The 21,211-nt window shown below is 40.0% G+C and overlaps 1 protein-coding gene across 5 annotated transcripts in view; it reads right to left on the reverse strand.

Moving 5' to 3' along the window:
- The window catches only part of PARD3B (par-3 family cell polarity regulator beta), a 1,001,728-nt gene that overhangs the window by 280,945 nt on the left and 699,572 nt on the right, over positions 1–21,211 (reverse strand). For all 5 annotated transcript variants that reach the window (XM_078450957.2, XM_078450961.2, XM_078450959.2 and 2 more), the window contains 2 exons: positions 13,394–13,600; positions 12,418–12,655 (listed from right to left, as the gene is read on the reverse strand). In XM_078450957.2, the coding sequence (XP_078307083.1) occupies positions 12,418–12,655; positions 13,394–13,600 (445 nt within the window). The remainder of the gene's footprint in view (positions 1–12,417; positions 12,656–13,393; positions 13,601–21,211) is intronic.

Below are 21,211 nucleotides of genomic sequence, written 5' to 3' on the forward strand. Positions count from 1 at the left end.
TCACTATTCTAAAACAGACCAATGGACACACCGAGTATGAATATGTTTAAAGGCCAAATTTTCCACTTTGCCTCGAATGAGGTCTTCTGTTTTGGCAAGTTACATGTAGTAGTCTTGAGCCACCTCCCTCAATTCCGTGCCATTTCACTTTGTTAAACTGACTTTTCAGATTGCCAGCCCTTACCAGTTTTAGGCTATAGACCCATCTGCGCTATAAGCATTATCAGCCAATGGCCAAGCAGTTGACGATCGCAATGACAACTTATGTACACACTGCAAGGGTACAGAAGGTGTGTATCTCCCAGGCAAAGACAAACTGCCATTCAAGAAGGTAATTGTACAAGTAGGTTTGGGCATCTCACTTTCAGTATTTTTACCAAGTACACTGCAAATGGTCTGACCATACTTTTATGGGATCCATGGAAGCTCTGCTTATTTAAAAGGAGCTTAACACATTGTATGTTACTTTACTATTAGAACTTCTGTGCCCTACCACCCTTTAAGGAAAGATCGCAGGTACCAGGAGAAGACATCTGACTTGTTGACTGTGTTCTCTCCAAACTGAGCACTGAGACTGTCACTTATAAGATAGTCCGTCAATATTTTTTGAATGAACGAAAGATGTCAGGGGAACAAAAAGAAAAGGCTGGCTGCATGCTTACAACATGCTTGTTGTATACTTACCAGGTACTTGCTTAAAAGTATTGAATAAATTATTTCAGAAAAGATTTGGGATCGCTCCACTCAACCTAGAAAAGCAGCTTGGAAATAGATATAAAAATCCATGTATTTAAAAAAAGCCCAGGGTAGGTTTCTTAGGGGCGAAGAAGTAGAGAGGGTATACACCTGAATTCCAACCACAATTATGGTTATAATCTCACAAAATGGCTCTTAATTTTAAATCCCATTTTAATTGCTAATAATTTCGTATTTATGGGTCATCTTAATTAGACAGTGAGTCTAAGCAAAAGGGTTGCTGTATATTTTTTTCTGGGTTTCCCCAGGGTAGCACTTAATAGATAATCAAGTAATAAACCGATTGGCAATTTTTTTCATATCGTTTTAGATGGATATTTATCATTTTTAATTTTAAAGTACTTCAGGGAGGTCAATTCTACAACCTGTTCAGAAACCTCATTCCAGTGCTTAACAACTGTCTTCTTTTTTATATCTAACCTCATTTTTTTTTTCTGATAGTGATTTTGGCCCATTTTCTCTAGCCCTGTCCTCAGTGGAGATGGAGAACAGCTGGTTACTATTACCACTTAACTCATCCTTCAACCTTTTCTTCAAACAGAAATTAAAAAAAATAATTAACTCCCAATGCAGTTCACCCTCTTTCTTCTTTTTGAACCACTTCCACTGTTTTCATTATTTTCAGTACTATTATCTAGAATGACTGAAGGGCACAACACATTAATATCCAAATAAGTCTATTCTAATTAGCACACCATCATGCCGTTAGACAGCAAAAACTCAGTAAGGGCCAACACTGTGAAAAGTGTTGTGAGGGAGCCACTTTGTTTAGAGGAATTTCTGATCGCACTGAGGACAGGAGACAAAGATGTAAAAACCTGAACTAAAACCCAAGCCTGCCTATGGGAAGTCCAAAATAAGAAGATAGGGGGCATAGGAGTTTTGATGAGAAAAAGAGACATGCAGTTCAAAGAAGGATTCAGAAAGGTGATGGGGCTTAAGGTGGGCTTCAGAGAGAGAAAGCAGGACTGAGAGAGAGAGAGAAAGGGAGGGAGGAGGTGCTATCTTAGGGTTTCGCAAAGCTCGTTTTGGGTAATCCGTTAGAGTGGTGAGTATGCACAAAGGAACAGTTGAAAACAATGATAGAAAAATAAATTAGGATGAATATAGAGGGTATTGAATGCCAGCCTAAACAATTTGAACTTTGGAGCTGACAGCTCCCATATGGGGGCTCCCAGGACTGGCTGCATCAGAATCATCCGAGACACCCAGGCCTCATCCTAGACCTCTGACGTAAGGTCCAGGGATCTTTAATTGTAACCAGCTCTGTAGAGGCTCCAGAGGACAGTTGGATTTTGAGAACTACTAGGTAATTGGGAACCTCTTGGCTCCTAGAGCAGAACTGGTTCTATTTTAAGAACATTTTATGGGCCGGGCGTTTTTCATATATCACCTAATTCACTCTCAAAGCAATTCTATGAAGTAGATGCTATTATTATTCCAATTTTACAGAAGAGGAAACTAAGCACAGAGTAGTTAAGCAGGTGCCGAAGGACCAACAGCTAAAGAGAAATGTAGCTGGAGTTTGAACCTAAGTAGATTTGGCTCCAGAGGATCTGTTTCTTGCCACTAAGCTACAGTGCATTTTAGTGGAGAAGGTTTTCATTAAATATCTGATCACCAAATGAATACATGACCATTAGCTATGCCTAGGATGAACTGGAATGAAGAAAGGAAGAAAGCAGGCAGTTAGGAGTTTGTTGAAACAACCTCATTATAGAAGACAAAGACCACGGTTAGCGAATGATGATGGAGGTGGAGGCTGAGATGGAAGAGAGTCTTTTGCACACATCAGCAGGGTTGCTGGCAAGACAGTGGGCTCTTGGATGGCACGGGATTCCTGGCAGTGCCTCCTACAGAATCAGGAACGTCGGGATGAGCTGGTGACTCAGATGGGTGGATGATGCATGAGATTTCAGCCATGTTGAAGCTGAGGTTGAGGCAAGGCCGCCATGCAGAAATGATCAGCAGCTAGCTGGAGAAGCAAAATTGGATTGCCTCCAAAATCCTGTTAGATATTATTTAGCATGGTTGAGATAATAGTCCTAGATGTGCAATCCAATAATATTTGTGTATCTCTTATCCATTTTTCAATTTGTGTATCTCCTCTATCTGTCTGTAATTGTTCTGGGAAGACTCTGGCTTATATGGTTATTATGCCAAAGATTCAAGCCTTTTCCCTTAATTACAAACCATCTCATATTGTTAAATTGCTCCTTCATAGGTCGGCTTAAGACAGGAAAATCCAACAAATAGCAAAAATAAAAAAAAAAGTATGGGTTCTACAGGGTGTATGAAAGTAGATACAGAATTATGGCTGGTGTCAATGCATTTTTAGACGCTAATACAATAGCAGCAACGATTAAGAGGGGTCTGGGTATTATTATCAGTTCAAATCTGGCTCTCGGCAGGCAGATTCACTTCTCAATGTCTCATTCTTTATTACCTGCGAAGTAAAGCTACTATTTGCCACCCTCATCTCCCATGCATCTTAAAGATGGATGCTAGCAAATTACATTGAAGTTCTCAGATAAAAGGTGCTAAACAAAGAACTAATTTCATTTTTCCCTCAAGCAAATTATTAAATCTATACATGTCATTATCTAATAGTATTAAGTAAACATTGCACAAGGACACGACATTGTGCTGGACATGCTACAAAGCAAATTAGGCAAATGCAGTCACAACTAGGAACTTGTAAGTGTTTATATATATGAGTAAACTTGCTGTTAATATGTTTTATTAGTTATTTAATATGAGTATGCAAATAGGTCCATTAGGAAATCCTTTGCATTTTATTAATCCAGCATTTTAAATGATTATATTTCACCTTAAATGCTAATGAAGTTTATTTATTAATGTGTATCTTCCACTTTAGCACCTGTGAAAGTTCTCTTTAGCATATCAATTTCTTTAAAAGTTAAGCCGACATCTTTCTTTTTTCCACTGGACTTTTGTTCTGATCTGTTAACAAATCTAAACCTCATTATCCAAGAAAAGTAATGAGATAAAGGGGTCTATTTTTCTTCGGTGCTCTTTCATAATTCACATTACCGTTAATGGGAGTTGTGCACGCATATTAAGAGAAGAAGAGAACCCTAATTACACAAATAAGCCTTTTGGTTGACACTCTGTGTGATCATTTGTTATTATGAAAAATACGAGAAAATCGTCTTGCTTTGGACAGTCATAAACAGAGCGACGGAGGAATCGAGATTACATTTGGTAGGAAGAAAAGGAGATGAACAGCAATCAGCTTTTAAAATGATTTTGAAAACAAGCTACCCATACATTTTTATACTAATTAACTCCATCTATGCCCCTCGCTGCTCTATGAACATATACTGAAAGAAAACAGATAGAGTGATAAACAAACATTTGCAGGCATGCGTGACAGCTGAAAAAAATTACTAAAGTCAGACACCAAATAAACTCTGCGTGGGGCACTGCAGCGGCTCATTTGTCTATGCACTCAGCCTATCTGTCTCTGGGTCTTCTTTGACTTAAGAAATAAATGTTGGCCACACCACCCTAAATTTGTTTGATCCAAATTTAATCTATACTTTTTAGTTATCATACTTGCCTCTATCTTCATCATTTTCTATCACTTGCCCTATTCCCAGAGGCTCTCCTTCCACTTCTTTACGTTCTTCTGTTTGCAATCTATTCCTATTGTCATGCTAATTTTCCTCTCTGGTGCTTAGTTGCAAACGAACAAAAGCTAGGATGTATAATACATAAATATATAAATATTATCAGCTATCACACCACTGGGTTTAATGGCAGTCAATATCGGTATATTACACTCTCTACTTTGCAATTCCATTACGGGCTCAACACTGCTGGTCATAAAATGTAGCATTCTGAGCCCAGGCCTGTGATAGTAATAATGAAAAAAAAGGGGGGGGGGGAGGGTCATTTCTCTTCCTAACTTGAATGAAAAATTAAAATTGCTAGGGCACTTAGCTCAAAGGAAAATTGGCAAATTAGTAAAATGAAGAAACAAAATATTCGTGGTTCATATTATGAAGAGAAAGTAAATAATTTAAGATGCATTGTGAGGTGAGAAAATGCAGTTACCAAAAAGACAAAAAAGAAGCCTAATAAAATTTCAATGTATTTCAGCTTCTATTCCTTTTTCACTCAATCGTAGTGAGCCATGAAAAAGGATGGATGGTTGTACCTGTAAGTATCCTTTGACATGCAAATGTATTTCTTTGCCAGGCATATATTTCTCTCACGCTCAATACATGTAGCCATTTCGCCCTGATCCTGTAAGGTTCTCTGTTTTCAATGTATTTCTGTATACAGCTTGCAGCTGAATGAAGAAGTTTGACCTACTTTGGCTTTCATGTTTCATCTGAAATTTCATGTTTCAAACTGGCCTCTACTTCATGAAGCAAAGCACCTTATCTCCAGCTTGTTGTTGGCCTTTTTGCCTTTGGGGAAATGACTGTTAAAATTTCATTGGCCTGGCTACATTAGATAGGTTACCCTTCATACCCATAAAGTTGAAGGGATACCCAGACATTTTACAACCACTATCTAGAAAGAGGTAATGACAGGCACAGCCACATTACATTTATTGTACATGAGACCTATAACAGCCGTTATGGGATCAAGGTAAAGAGGAAAAATGTATGACAGATGTCATGCTCCCTGGAGATTTAAGTATTCAGTCTCTATCTAACCTAATTTAAAAATCAAGTCAAAATGTATCTTTATGGGTAATGTATTATAAGACAACTTCCAAGGCAACTCAATGAAATAACTATGAGCCATGCACTGAGAATATCAAGTCCAAAACCCATCCATACACTCTGGTCTGAAATAAAATACATGAAGGAAAAAAATACAAAAGAAAAAAATCCTGTTTCTCCATTTGAGTCCATTTTCTATTCGTATTCAATACCACCAAATAATTAGATGACCTTTGAAAACAGTTCAAGTTATATTTAGAAAGGAGTGACCCAAAGCTTATAAGATAGAAATGACTGAATGATTTTAGCTATGTCATTACTTCTTATAGTTTATTAAACAAAATTGTACAGTCTGAAGAAAGATTAGCATGACACAATAGCAATTAGAGGGAAAAAAATGAAACAGAAATTCAATGGGCTCCAAGTCAAAGGCAGAATCTGATGGCTGGCTAAGGCCACGCAGGAAGACAAAAAGTAAAGCCTACCAAGTCAGGCGCTACAGTGACAGATTTGCCTACATCAATTAACTTCAATTTCACAACAACTTGGAGAAGGTGTGTTACTGTCCCATGCGCTGCTGAGTAGACTGAGACTCAAAGGGATTAATGAAGGCCACAGAGGCTGTAATGAAAAGGTTTTTAACTAGGTTAAGTATTAATTAATGGTGATGATGTCTGTGTTGTTTGTGGTGATGGAGGAAGGTGTGTGTGTGTGTGTGTGTGTGTGTGTGTGCGCGCGTGCGTGCGCACAGAAGTGTTCCTTTTATTTTTTATTTTTTTTCATGTTTATTTACTTATTTTGAGAGAAACCAAGAGCACACATGTGTGCAGACAGGGGAGGGACAGAAAGAGAGGGAAAGAAAGAATCCCAAGAAGGCTCCTCCCTGTCAGTGCAGAGGCTGACTCAGGGCTTGATCTCACAAACCATGACACTATGACTGAGCCAAAATCAAGAGTCAGATACTTAACCAAATCAACTACCCAGGTGCCCCAGAAGGTGCTCCTTTTAAAACAATCCACAGTAAGATGCCCTTATGTAGAGTTGCCCTAGTTTCAATAAAACAGTATATTAGTATAAAACCAATGAAACAGACGTTTTAGCATTCCCAAAGGTTAGAAATAAAAAGCTGATGCCTCTAGATTAAAAAAAAAATTCCTCGTCATTAGGATTCATAATTTAGTCTTTTCTACGTAGAAACTGAGCCAGCGTATCACTGGGGTATACCTACCTTACCTGAGTTAAGAAACAAAGAATATCCAACTGGGTACCTGGCTGGCTCAGTCAGTAGAGCATGTGACCTTTAATCTCGGGGTTGTTAAGTTCAAGCCCCACATTAGGCATGGAGCCTACTTAAAAAATAAAAAAAAAAAAAAGAATATCCAACTGATGGGCTAGGAGGAATAGCACTGACACAGCCAGCTACAAATCAAGACCACCATTTAGATTACAGCCCACATGTCTTCAGAATGTTTACTTCAGGTGTAATAGGCCTTTATGTACTAAAATAGACACAGTTTGGGTTAGCGTTTTGTTATAGCTTTATGTGAGGTTGGTTTAAAAATAACCTCATATTCGTATGCTGAAAAAGAAAAAAAAAAAGAGCAGGCATAAAATGATTTGGCTTTAGGACCACAGCATGCTAGGTTCTGATAACAAATCTGCTGAAATTAAGTGGAGCCTGGGCAGATACACAGCCTGTTAGGCAGTTAGTTACTATGGGGGAGATGACCCCATCCCTTCTGACTTTACCTTCTTCATAACACCTGCTACAGTCTGAAATAATCTCAATTATTTTGAGTTACTTGTTTATTCTCTCCTCGTCACTGGAATGCAAATTACGCAGGAGCCACAGCCTGGCTGTCTTGTTCAGCACCAAATAAATTGACTATTGATTCCCTCAAGTTGACAAGGTAGTGCTTTGTCCCAGAGGTATCCATCCCAGCCAAATGTCTCACCTCTCCCTGGGAAATCCATTGCTACAAGTAATTTACATGTTTATGTGATATTTTGCTTGTTTGGTTTTACACTCACTGTAAGACATTCAAAAGTCTTTGAATTTTCCTTCATTAAAACCAAAAAAAAAAAAAAAAAAAAAAAACCAAACCAAACCAAAACAAAAAACCCAAAGAACACCATAAAAGCAAGGACTTCATTGGTGTATGCCTAGTGACTAGAACAGTGCCTGATGCAAAATAAGCCTTTGATAGATAATGTGGAATAAATGAAGAGTCATTATGAATGTGCTTGGCAAAGAGTAAGCATTCAATATACATTATTAATCAAATGACTATGGGCAAACAAATTTTTGAAACAGAGGTGACGTTTTCTATTGGCAGGTTTAGCACTTTGTTATTTGCTAATCAAAGGAAAGTCAACAAGGAGTTTACTAGGCACGCTTCCTTCTGGTACCAAATGGCACAAAGAGTATAGAAAAGGAACTTGATCGAGGTCAAAGTTTTCCGTTCAGGGTCCAGCACAAGTTGATAATTCAAAGGTCTTTGAAGTGAGTGGCCTATACTATCAAAAGGAAACAACAGCCAAGTATGATATAAAGGAGTGGATTTTAAATACAGATCTGTGACAGAATTCAGTTTAAGGAACATAAAGATCCACGAGGCTATTAAATAATTAAGAAATCAGGGACTGAACGCTAGGCTTTCCACTCTAGACTGGGCAAGATTTTGTTAGCTAAAGGATATTTCTCTTCAATGTTTAGAAAATATCTGCTAGAGCCCAGGAAAGCAGCCTGGGGCTGACAGCATTTGGCTTGTGTACTGAGGGGGTCTGAGCCTCAGATTGCAAGGAGCTGTAAGGAGCCACAGGCATGGTAGCGGGTATTGCCATGAAGAGTACAATGCCCTAAGGAAGCCAGACACATGATGAAAAAATTGAAGCGCCTCGATCCCCTAACGTTCTCTTTCAACAGCAGGTAAACAGGATTCGGAGAAACTAGGAAAGTGGGTAGGTTCTTGATCTGCATAGTTTGCCATCATAATTCATGGCCTGTGTAAGAGCCACAGTTGAATCTACGAGGAGGTAATTCTGAAATCAGCAAAGCATACTGGAACCAGACCACACATTGAAAGGTATGAATTAATGAGATCCCCGTAAGTTTTTCAAAAGGATCAGAAGGAGGTCAAATTAACTAACGAGCTAAACCATACGACTACATATCATTAACACAAATGGACCAGCTGATATCAGAAAAGCACACAACACTTAGCTTTTTACAAGCGAGAGCAAAGCCACTGCTAACACATTCGCTCCTTCATGGCGCGTGGTTTGGTGAAGGGAGGGAGGCCATTTCGGTCCCCACTCGTGCCCTCGGCCAGGTGCCACTGTGCACGGCACAGGGGCAACATCCTACGTTAAAGCTCCATGTCGGGAGAGTGGCTGCGAACACAGATAATGGAAAAAATAATACATATTTAAACCACACACCCAACTCCTAGGGAAGCTTAAAGCGATCAATCTTTTTTAAATAAGAAAGAAACTAAGTCAATAGCATCTGAGCAACAGATGAGAATTCAAGCAAAATCTGTTGGCTAATGGTAACAGCTTTTGTGTTCTTTGCTGTTGAAAGTGTGCATGTAGCAGCAACTCCAATATGCTCGCAAACTCAGACGCAAAAGGCTATGGAAAACAGTTGCTATTTTTACACTGGAGATAAAATCAAACACCACCTTTCAGATCTTAATTTTGCTAAAACAGGAGAAGGAAACAAAGCGGAGTTGCTAGATGTCGAAAGGCTCTAGGGCCTGTGATTTCCAGCACAGGCCAATATGGCGTCTATTGGGCAACACAAAGAATAGCTGTCTCTGAATTATGGGCAACGGGGCCTGAACGTGCCAAATCAAAGCATCTGAAATGAAACACAGAGCTAAGGCTTGATTTAGGAATATTCTAGAAAATGGGATATGTGAAGTTCGAACAGTTTTTATATGTATAGCCTACTTTAGTTAAATCGTTACGGTTTTTTTCTTTAACACCTTATATTAAAGAGGAAATTGTTTCCTTATAAATGAGTACGATATTGTAGAAGTAGTAATAGTAATTATAACAACTGTATTAGTTTTCTATTGATGCTGTAAAAAGAATTTCTATGAACTTAGTGGCTTAAACAATAGAAATGGGCTGAAATTAAGGATTTGGCAGGCTACGTTCCTTTCTGGAGGCTTTCCAGAGAGAATCCACTCCTCTGTCCTTCCCAACTTCTAGAGGCTGCCCTCATTCCGTGGCTCATGGCCACCTCCCTCCAAATCAAAGCCAGCAATGTTGCATTCCTCTGTACCTTCCTTCCATAGCCACATCTTCTACTTTTAAGGCTCCATGTAATCACCGTGGGCCATTGGTGGAAATCCAGGATAAGCACCTTTATCTTAAGGTCAGCTGAACCTTAATTCCATCTGCATCGTGATTTGCCTTTGTCATGCAACATAACATTCACAGGTATCAGGGTTTGGGACATGGACATCTTTAGGTGGCCATTATTCTGCTTACCACAATAATTAACATTTATTGAATGTGTATGTCTTGCCAGGTGCCATTCTAAGCATGTTACGTGTAACCAAACCAATATAATTCTCATCATAATGGTATATTCTAATTCTCATTTTTCAGATGAGGAAACTGAGGCACAGAGATTAAATAATGTGCCCAATGCTACCTAGAAAGAGAAGTAGAAAGGCCGGGACTGAATTTAGCATTCCCCATGCAGAGCCTGCACTGTTAACCTCTGAGCTCCATAAATAAATTCAAAGGCAATTCTCTCTATATATTTGTATTGTGTGTGTCATTATTATCAGGATGCTTAAAGCATAGCCCTCAAATTCTGGCAATCATAATAATTACCTGGAAAAAGGGCAAGTTTAACATTCAAAATGTCAACTGGAAAGACAGAGTCTATAGAGACCACCAGGAAAAACAAACCAATGCCTACTGAGAAATTTGTCCCCCCGTGTCAGTATTATCTGCATTGCCTAAATGTGACATTGCAATTTCAAGATATCTCTCTCTCTCTCTCTTTCCATATTTATATATATATAATAACAGATTATATTTATGTTCATGTGTTATATATGAATAACAGACATGGAACGGAACTTGCGTTTCTGTCTGAAATTTCAGTTGAAAAATCCCAAACTGAAAACATCTGATGACAAATGCCACCCAGCATTCTTGACAGAGACATCTCCTAGGGGCTTAATAAGAAGTAGCCAGCATCACCTCTCACCTCTCACCTTTAGCCCATGGAAAAGTAGACCCTGAGAGAGGGATTTTCTGTGATGGAGAATTACAGGAATACAGAAAGTAATGCAAAGGGGTGTCTCCCCCTCACACCCCCAATAAAATAAATAAGAAGGCTGCAAGAACACCCCTGAGAGAATGTGAAGGCTGTAGAGGAGACGGCAATCCCCCTTCCTACCTGTTTGCTTGAGACCTGCAAACATTTACTGACCCGCTCCCTTCCCCATGCATGAGAGCTTGCAAGGGTTTGGGACGTGGCTGTCGAGCTAGGGAGGCACAAAATGGGGCTCGGCTCTGCCATAGAGAAGTCTGAACGTGCCAGGCTGGTTGGGGCATCCCTACGGCAGGATGAGGAGAGAGGGGAGCAACGAGAAGAGGCTGTGTTTCTATCTTTGGGGGGGGGCAAGAGCTCAGCAATTCCAGCGAGCCAAGTGGATGCTGCAGAAGGAGGGTTAGGCTACAGCCATCTCGAACTGCCACCATCACAGTCTCTCCGCCAGGGGTGGGGGGAAGGAGGCCTCCGGGTGTGCTGTGTGAGGTCAGAGATGAAGGGCCAGAGGGTCTCAGGAGGTCAGTGGGAAATGTATCTCCTAGGTAGCGGCAATAAGGAACTCCTGAAAAATCTACAAAAATAGCCCACAAAGGCCCCCGTCAGCAGATTATGCCAGATCCAGACACCTGTTTGAGCACAACTCCACCACTATTTTAATAAGGCCCTTCCTTCCCTCCCCGCTGGGTCCACAGACTGAGAAGCAGGAGAAGGTGGAATCTACCACCACATCGTGGGGCCCCTCCTTGGGGTTGAGGCTTGAGGGGCAGGACCGGGAAGTTTCGAGAACATTAGACTGGCATTTTAGACCCTGACGCAGAGGCAGTTTTAATCCCCAAAGCGACCAGAAAGCCATCGGTTGGAGTGACGTCATCAAATTGTGGACACTCTGTCAGTGTCAACAAAGCAGATCTGGGAGCAGCTGTAGGAGAAGAGACAAAGTGCTTTTCTGACTGTGCCCTGCTGAGCCATGCCCGTTGGACAGGCTGGCTGCATATGGAATCTCGTGCCCCTGCCCCGCTGAGTTGGGAGAGCGTGTATGCTCGCCTCACTGTGAAAAGGAACACAGTAAGACTCAGGGCGACATGTGAAGCCCAGCGGCTTGTGTGAGGAGGGTCACGGACCAAGAACAGGCTCATCTGACTTCAGATCCAGTGACATGTCCACTGACCACAGGGCTTCCATGGCTCAGAGCCGATGCACCCGCAGGCCCGGCCACGCACACACCTACCACTACGCGGCAGGTGAGGGCGGTTCAGTACCCTGTGTTCTCTAACTCCCAGCAGGTGTTGTAGAGGCAGCAGCTGGGGACTTCCTCGCCTCTTGCTTTCCCTGTACGGATGGAAGAGGCGTTCAATTTACCCGCATAACGCTTTGGTACCAAGGACCGCGGGCACTGCCCGTATCTTTACCAGGCATTAGCCTTCCTTTCACAACAAATTTGTAACAGCCTCCTGCCATCACCACGAGCTTCCGGAGCCACCCAAGAAGGCTCCTTCTGCTTCTGCAGAAAAGGAACAAGCACATTCGCAATTCAGATTTTTCCCATTTGGCTAAAAAGGAGGGAAAGCCTGACTTTTTCCTGGGTGCACACAGATGAGCGATCTCACCAGGAGAAGCCAGAAAGCAAAAGAATCCTGTGGTACTTTCACAGCGAGTCCATACCTCAGCATGGCACCAAATCCTTTCTTCTTTATTTTCCTTTCAGGATCTCCGTTTTCCTCTTTCAGCTTTTTCTCCTTGACTTTCATTTTGCCTTTTTCCTTCTTCTTCTCCTTCTCTTTTGGTTTTTTGATTTTCCTGGCTTTATTTTCCACGTCCTCTAGCTCAGAGCTCCCCTGAGGGGCAGCTTCACAATTCAGAGCTCCTTGGCCGGAGCGAGAGCTCTTATCAGACAGACCGTCTGTACGGAGAGAAAAATCAATACACGTGGTCAGGGGCACTTTCCGTTAGTATATCAAGAAAAGTTCAAATGTAAAATGCAGAAGAATGAATAAGGCCTTCCAGAGTTCTACCCTTCCACGTGGCTACGTGTATCCTTTGAAGAGACAACTGCCGAAATCTGGTTACTTCGAGCAAGGTTTGATGTTGGGAGTGGGGACCAATTGGTGGTTTGGCCGGTGGTATGAAAGGTCTGATATGTGGTAAAACACTAATATCTCTGAAAGCCAGCTTGTTAACCATGATCGGCTCAGAAAGCCCATATGCTGGGAAACAAACAGGGCGAGTGTATTTCCAGGAGAGGTTTCTGAGCACAAATGTAACCTAACTGCTTCTGCCCAATTAATGCAGTCAGTCCTCAGGTTGATGCTGCTTCTAATGACTTCAATAAGAATGTCAAGAAATGCATACTTACTGCTCCTACCCTAAGGGTAAATGACAGTTGGTCCTTGTAAGAAGGTGAAGGAGAACATTTCTTTAGCATATTTGCACTGTCAAATAAATTGCATATTGTGTTACCCAATTCCATGTTCGTTAAGCCAAAGGGCAAAACACATCAGGAAAATGAATTACTTTTAATATCAAAAATATAATTGTGATCCCTAAATCATTTTTCTTCGTAGTTAAGCATACATTCTTGCCCATGATTCGTGGATAATACTGAGATGCAGAAACCCGGGAAGGAAGCATTTTGTCCTACCAGCTTCTAACTCTTCGGGTCCATCGTAGGATTTGTCAATGGCTGCTCTGAAGCTCTCATTGCAGCCACGGCCACGAACCATGTGTGGCCGGGGTCTGTGGAAGGGAAGTTCATTCTTCCTGACCTCAGCGACCGCGGTCTGTAGACTCTCCAAGGAACTGGACTTTTTCAACCCCAGAGTTGGACCGAAATCTTTGCTCGGAGATTCTGGAAAAGAAAAGGCAAAAAGTCACCCTTTCCCAAATGAGACAGTGTGGCGTAGTGGGAAAGTCTGTTGTTCCAAAAATATTTGTTTGAGCATCTTACAAAAGGGGGTGTTGAGTACGTAGGGTTGGGGCTTAAACCCCAGGTGTGCCAACTTTTTTGTGACTTGGAACAAGTGGTTTGAGTTCTTGGAGGCTTACTTTCCTTTTCTATAAAGTTGTGGTGAGATTTAACACGATGATATATATTAAATAAATGTGCATATGTGCATATATGCAGACATACACAGATATATATGAGTTTGAAAGATTCCAGCAGTATCTGGAGACTATATGTATGAGACTGTGTGTATATGTGCACACACACACACACACACACACACACGCAGGGCATCTGAGATGACGAGCGCTTCTCACAGTGCACATCCCAAATGTTCCCTACATTCTAGCTTTTATTATTTCCACCACTATTTTTATGATTATTGAGTAATATACTGCAAGGAAATCAAAGAGCATTGAAGTGATTGTAATTTTTGTGATTAAACACTTTACTCTAGTGGCTATTAATGTATCATGAAGGCAATTTATTTAGTCAATAAATAAATAAAGCAAAGCAAGAAAGAAAACAACTTGTCTGTGTCAATGCTTATTGTTCCAAATTGTCTTTCTATTTGGGTATCTAGAAAAGAAGTAATATTTAAATATAATATATAAGTCCAAAAAGAAAAAAAAAAACTAAGTGAATTTTAGTAGCTTGTTTTCCGATATACAATATTTTTCATTTACACTGGCTCTCCCTGCATACCTGCCCCCTTTCACTCATGCCGTGACCTCCATCCCCAGCCACAGCCAGGCTTCTGGTTGTCTACGGCAGGATTAGGCTATCTAAATACCAGCAGCACAAAGATTATTTTAAAGATGGAAGGAATTCTATCAGGGCCCTTTTCCACCAGGGCTAAAGCTCATGATCCTCTCCAGTTATGAACATTATTACCACACAGAGGCTACATTTGCATTTCTGGGAATGAACTACTTTGCAGTATTTCAATAGATGCAGATGGAGAACGCTTTAAGGATTAGGTACATAAAAGTACCTAACTCAATGCCTAAAACAGAGTAGGGCTCAATAAGCCACACCATCTTTTCTTACTATCATCACTATTTTTGCTTCTCCTATGGCCGCTACCATGAACGCTGCTGCCAGTTTAACCCAGTGTTAAGCAAAACAAGGAATACTGCAGTGCAGCAAAGGCCTAATGCACACACGCACACACACAGAGCTACATAATAATACACTCTTTTGCATATGTTCTGAATATGTTATAAGTAATCAGAATGATGACAATAATTGTAATAGCTAATTGCACAGCATGCTTAGTCCTGTTCTAAGTGCTTTACCTGCATTACCTCACTACGGTCCTTACAGTAGCGCTGCTTTCCCATTTTACAGATGAGGAAACTCATGCCCAGAGAAGTGAAATGACTGGTATAAAGTTACACACTCCATATGCGTCAGAACTGGGAATTGTCCTCAGGCAGTCTAACTTCAGCATTTCTGCTCTGTACTGCCTACAGATACACTTGGCCTCTGCCTTCTACTTGATTAGAGTCAAGCTACTGACACTGGCCCACAGAGTCCTCATCTCTAGAATAAGAGCATTAGTCTAGATTTGCCCGGATAAGATTAGTCAAGCAGGCAAACACAAAGACCAGATGTTGTTTTTACAGTTTCGCCGTTAGCTTACAGGAGGCGATTTTGCACCTTGAACAATATACATGATGACAACAAACACTGCATTTTACAGGCAACAGTGTATCTTTAATCAACCCAACAGAGATGAGATCAAGTGGAAAAAAAAAGTACCAGAAATTTCAGGAACAAATTTCAGATGCTACTTGTGAGTCATAAATACTGAGAACATGTTACTACTAAATCCAGAAAGAGGCATATTTCTAATATTCTCAGGAAGGAAGGTAAGTTGAAGAAACAGAAATTGGATAAGATCATTTTTGACAAGAAAACAAAAGGCAACATAGAGGTTTGGGGTATTGAAGCAACAGTAAACCTTTGGAGTTTACAGGAAATATTTTACACCATCAAGACCTGGGGAAGTCTGACATGAAGTTTGGTGAAAACAAGAAGATGAAGAACATTATCTGAGAAAGCTTAGTTCCTCTGTCAACAGTAGTAACCATCTTTTATTTATTAATTGCCATTCAGGAGATTATATTAGAGCCCAAACTGTAAGTATTCACGTCAACCTTTAGCAATAAATTCTAGAGAACATGAAAGTGAATAAATCATCTAAGATATAAGGCACACTATCTAAAAGCAGCTCAGCAAGAAGTCATATTTGAGGAGAAACAAATACATTGTTACTCATTCTAAGCAAACTGAACATTAAGGATTCATGGATTTTGCAGGATTAATAGAGCCAGCAATTAATTCACCCTACAAAAATAAACAGAAGCCACAAATCAGAAGTACCAACTGATGTTGGCCACAATTACACCTAGCTTTACTGGATGTAGTATGTAGTAAAATTAAAAGCAAAAAGTGATGAGTTCTAGGTTGTAAATGTGGGCTCAAGGGTTTTGAGGCTTGGAAAAAGTGTTTACATTTATTCCTGGGGAGTCAACAGGATGTAGCAGGGGCAGACTGATATGAGAGAGGAACATCTGAAATCAGGAGAGTCTTTGCAAGGACTCCCAGGGGGCACTGAACTGATTTTCCAAGTGAAAGGAGACTCTGACGTGGGACTTGAGCAGGGTCTCACATCTCCTTTAGATGTCCCAGGGCTTCCGACAGAAGCTCAAGGTTATATTACTGGTTGTGGGAAGGATTATTATGTCAGTTGATGGTTATCAGCACCAAATTCCAACAAAACACTTGGAATAAAGTACCCTACCATGCAAAGATTGTATGGAGTGCAATAAATGGTCACATTCAATTCCTCTTCCCTTATTCTTACCCTCGCCCATTCAAATGTAGGTTGACACTACCTAGGAAATTCTATAGCTTTTAGAATGGGAAGACTCACTGCCTATTTTTAGCCTAATCAGTGGCACGGATTACATTTTTTTCTAGGCTCCCATTAAAAGTAGAGGTCTCTCTGAAAGGGTAGTATAAAGTGATTAATCAAATTCAAAACCTCAGTTACCCTGGCCCATTGCAGTCATCCCCAAATATGATGACTCCTTATATTTTCTTCTGTAGTCAATGTGATACTGGCCGTGGTTGATTTTAAACAATTATCTGAGAGAGTGATCTATGAATGCCATATGTTATCAGTCTCAGAGTGGGGGGACTCTGTCCAAATTTGAGCATTTACTTGTTCCATTTCGAGCATCTACAGAACTAATCTTAATATGACTCTTCAGTGAATGATTTCCAGGCCAACCTTACTTGCGAATGCCAAGGAATAAATCTTCCTTCAAACTTTATTAGCAAAGCTTTATTATTTTAACTTCTGACTTCTATATCCAGTGACCACGTTCTCTGCGATCCAGATAAACGTGTCTTTCTGTCAGAAACACGAACTTGATATATACAAACTTCTTTAAACAAATGACACTACAGTTATCTAGAATGTTAAAAGAGGGATCTTACATGGTGAACATTATTCTCAAGGTGGTGTAATACAAATATGCTGGAAGTTCCATGTGCCAAATTTTTCCTGAAAATAAAAGCCTCAAAGAGATACCTCACTGACATTGGTTTTAAAAGATGTTAAAGTACTTTCGAAGATTCATCTGTTCCCAAATGAAGGAAGGATTGGCTTCACTGAGGCCCAGAAGCTTTCCCCACAAAGAGTAGAGGGCAATTTCAGGATCTTGTCCTTTGGTCCCACCAATCCTTAGACATAGTCACCATTCCCTGTCATACAGAAAACCGCAGTATTATAGAGAGAATGGACACACACAAGACTAAAGATTTAAAGGGGTTGTGCCACGCTTTCTCCCACAGGCATGGAACAGGTGGCATGAAAGCTACTGTCTGCGTCAACAGGTGCCATTATAGAACAGACCCTTAACACACTGAGAAACCACTACTCCCAGCTTCTAGGTAGCAAGTCCCATGTCAGCATATTACAAAATAGAAAGTCCTTCCTAAACGATTGTTTGGATATGGACCTCCGTTTCTCTGACTCAGTCTTGGATTCCTGCTCCTGCCCTATGGCTGCAGACTGCTGTTGTTTCCCTACAGGGAGGTGATTAGCATAACACAGAATAAAAATCTAGAGCATTGTTAACAGTGAGTGACTAAGAGGGGACGTCATGAAACAGCCCCCCACCCCCTACTCTGCCACCTATTTCCTGAGTTATTAACCTCAGTGCCTCAGTTTCCTTATCTGCAAAAATAGGGTAGGACAAGCGTGGAGGAGTATCTGGCACATAGTATGCGCTCACAAAGCAGTAGTGATAATTATCGTCACTGTTACTTCTGTGCCACATGTGAACATCTGAGTAAGTGAAGGCCCACACAATTCATTTGGTTCGGTCTACCATTGCATTCTTCAATAAAACCATAAAGCCATTCCTGCAGCAGAAAGGTGAAAAAGGCTTCATAAAGAAATAATGTCATTCCTTTTTTATTCCAAAGTTGAACTGATTTTTCAAACAGCTCCTTACATTTTTTTTTTTTCATTTGAAATAAGGTATATGCACCCATCTGTTCTTCGCAGATAGAGGCTATCATTGGGAGGACTGCAAGTGGAGTGTTGGTTGCCCTTTCCTTAAGGCTATAATCATTTAATTAGTCTGAGATTTCATTGGCAATATTTGAACTTCCCATTCTAGCATTAAAATCTTGCAATAAAAGAATGCCTTAATCCAGAAGACCAGTAATTGGATCTTCCATTATTGATGAAATTTCTTCCAATACATTCTTATTAGAACATAAGAAATTATTTGGGGTAAAGTACTCACTTTCAGATGCATGGCAAGTTTTTCTCCCAGCTAGAGCTTTATAATTAATAAATACTTATGATAAATTAAAAATAAATAATGTATTAATTTGCACATTTCAATAACATCAATGGCCCTCAAGGCACTTAGTGAAAATTAATTAAGTTATTGCCCCTCCCTCTAAAATAAAGGAATTGTGCCCAGTAGTAAATTGGGGATCAAAATGATTGCAGTGCTATTCAGGGGTCACAGCGTGAAACTTAAGAAGGCCGGGAATTCGGCAAGATAGCTTACTTTCATTATCAATTTGGCATTGCTGTATTATGAGCAATGAACTTGGGCAAATACAACGGAAATGCTTTACTTGCTTCATGGGGAGTTGTGATGTGAAATTAACAGCCTTAAAACTGTTTGAATGAAAAATTATTATAAATTCCAAGTAGGAAGTCACAACACCACTTTATGTTCCAATATATCCCGCTTTGTCTTTTTATTTTAGATTACACTTAACTGAAAATTTTGTATATTTGATTTTTTTGTTGTTGTTTCCCTAGAGGCAAAATGTCTTATGTGCTTTAATAGATATCATTGCAAATCCATTAGCTTAGAAAAAAAGTTCCCCATAATATCCAAATGTAGAATTTCCCAAATTATGTTATCTGTGCTAACTGTGTCCATAATGGGCCTAATTACCTTCTTGCCTATCTCAGTATTCCAACTATTGATCATCATTCCAAGCTTATCGCTGTGCCCTGCTTCCTATTCATTACCATAGGGCATAATGTAATCTGGTTTATACATTATCTTCTGTCATTTGGGTCTCAGTTCTTTTACTGGCAATTTCCAAGTTCTCAGGAGCAGAGATTTTTCTTTTAAGTCTCGTAAATCCCAGGGTCTTTTATCATTTCTTGAAATTCATGTCAAATGTTCAATAATGAACTTCTCATTAAGATTCATACATTTGCATAATCTCTCCTACTCTGTCTCCAAACATTGTCTATTTTAAAGTGAAAATATCTAGAGAAAATATGGGAAGATTAGGTGAACAAATACAACACACGCTTTGATGATGAGTGTGGGCAGGGCCCTCCCAAAGTCTTCGAATCTTTGCCAAGTGTTGCTATATATGTTAATTTTCACTAAAAGTTCCTTCTTTTAGAAACTGATGGTCAAAATCTTATGCCCTATTTTGGTTCCTTTCCTGGACTCAAATTATGAGTAACAAATGTGAAGGGCAGTGAATTTATTGCACCAAAAACATTCTTATGACAGTTTTTCCACTTATTGTCTATATTGTAGATAAGAAAATGGACTCTGTGGTTCAATTTCATGGTTAGATTATTTTTTTTAAGTTTTTTACATGTTTTATTTTAATTTTGAGAGAGACAGAGAGTGAATAGGGGGAGGGGCAAAGGGAGAGGGAGACCCAGAATCCGAAGCAGGCTCCAGGCTCTGAGCTGTCAGCACAGAGCCTGACGCGGGGCTCAAACCCATGAACCGTGAGATCATGATCTGAGCTGAAGTCGGGCACTTAACCGACTGAGACCCCCAGGTGCCCCATGGGTAGATTATTTTTTAAAAAATATATAGCCATATTTCTGGGCAGATTCTGTTGAGGCAACTAAAGAACTGAGACAAACCCACTCCCAATAGTGTGGTTTGTTGTGATCTCTTGCTTTCTCTCTTATCTCGCTTATTAGGAAAATTCTTACTTGATTAAAACAACTTAAAATTGGCATTTAAGACAATAATGAATTTAAAAAATACATAAATACCACTGGTCTCCAAAAGGAACATGGCTATAAAGGAAACAAAACAAAACTATTTTTATTATTTAACAGAAAAAAAAAAAAGACCTATTTGAGGGTCCAATAAACTGTCTAAAACGGCAAGCTTTTCCACCTGTGAAATAGGATCAATACAATCGATAAATACCACCTATCATTTTCTTAGTCCTGTTGACTTTGTATCCTCAGCACAGGGAAGTACTACATAAATATTTGCTGTAGGGATAAGTGAAGGTGAAAGTGAAGGGTGGTTACAGCACACAGATGCCCCTTTTCTCCAGTGCCGTGAGTGGGGACATGTTACCTGGAGAAACATAAGTCACAGTTGCCTACCTTCCTCAAAGCGCTCACACAGCTTCCTGTTCTTTGTTCATAGGGCCCTTAGGTTCTTTGGTGTCACTTTCAAGGGTTTAATAATGTCTGTCCTACCCATAATTGTTCATTCATCATCTCTATGTTTTGCCTTTCTTTTTATACTAGTCATTCCCTCTGCTTAACTTCTCTCTTTGTAATATTAACCTTTTATGCCATTCCCACCTCCGTAAGTGCACTTTAAATAGTCTTGTTTTTTTACCCACTACCAAGAACACACCCTTAAATGTCTTCTGGCTTCTCCTTGCATACATTGCTAACAGGCTTTTCACTCTGAACACAAACTGCTTCTATGGTTCCACTCTCTCCCCTCCCCCTCCTTTCCTTTTATCATTTACTCTTTGTATGGCTTGCTTCAACAGCACATCTTTATTCTGCTTGTGATTGTTGAGTGGTTTATATCTTACATGGGTGTATACTATAGTACTCTCAAAATAAAGTATAATACAAAGAATTCTAGTAAGTCTCTTTAAAACCATTAGCGTAACTAAAAGGTCAAACTAATTGATTTCTTGAAGACATACAAAGATGGTTTTATATGCTATAAT

This window comes from Panthera onca, chromosome C1 (assembly GCF_046562875.1).
Source record: "Panthera onca isolate mPanOnc1 chromosome C1, mPanOnc1 haplotype 2, whole genome shotgun sequence".
Taxonomy (NCBI): Eukaryota; Metazoa; Chordata; class Mammalia; order Carnivora; family Felidae; genus Panthera; species Panthera onca.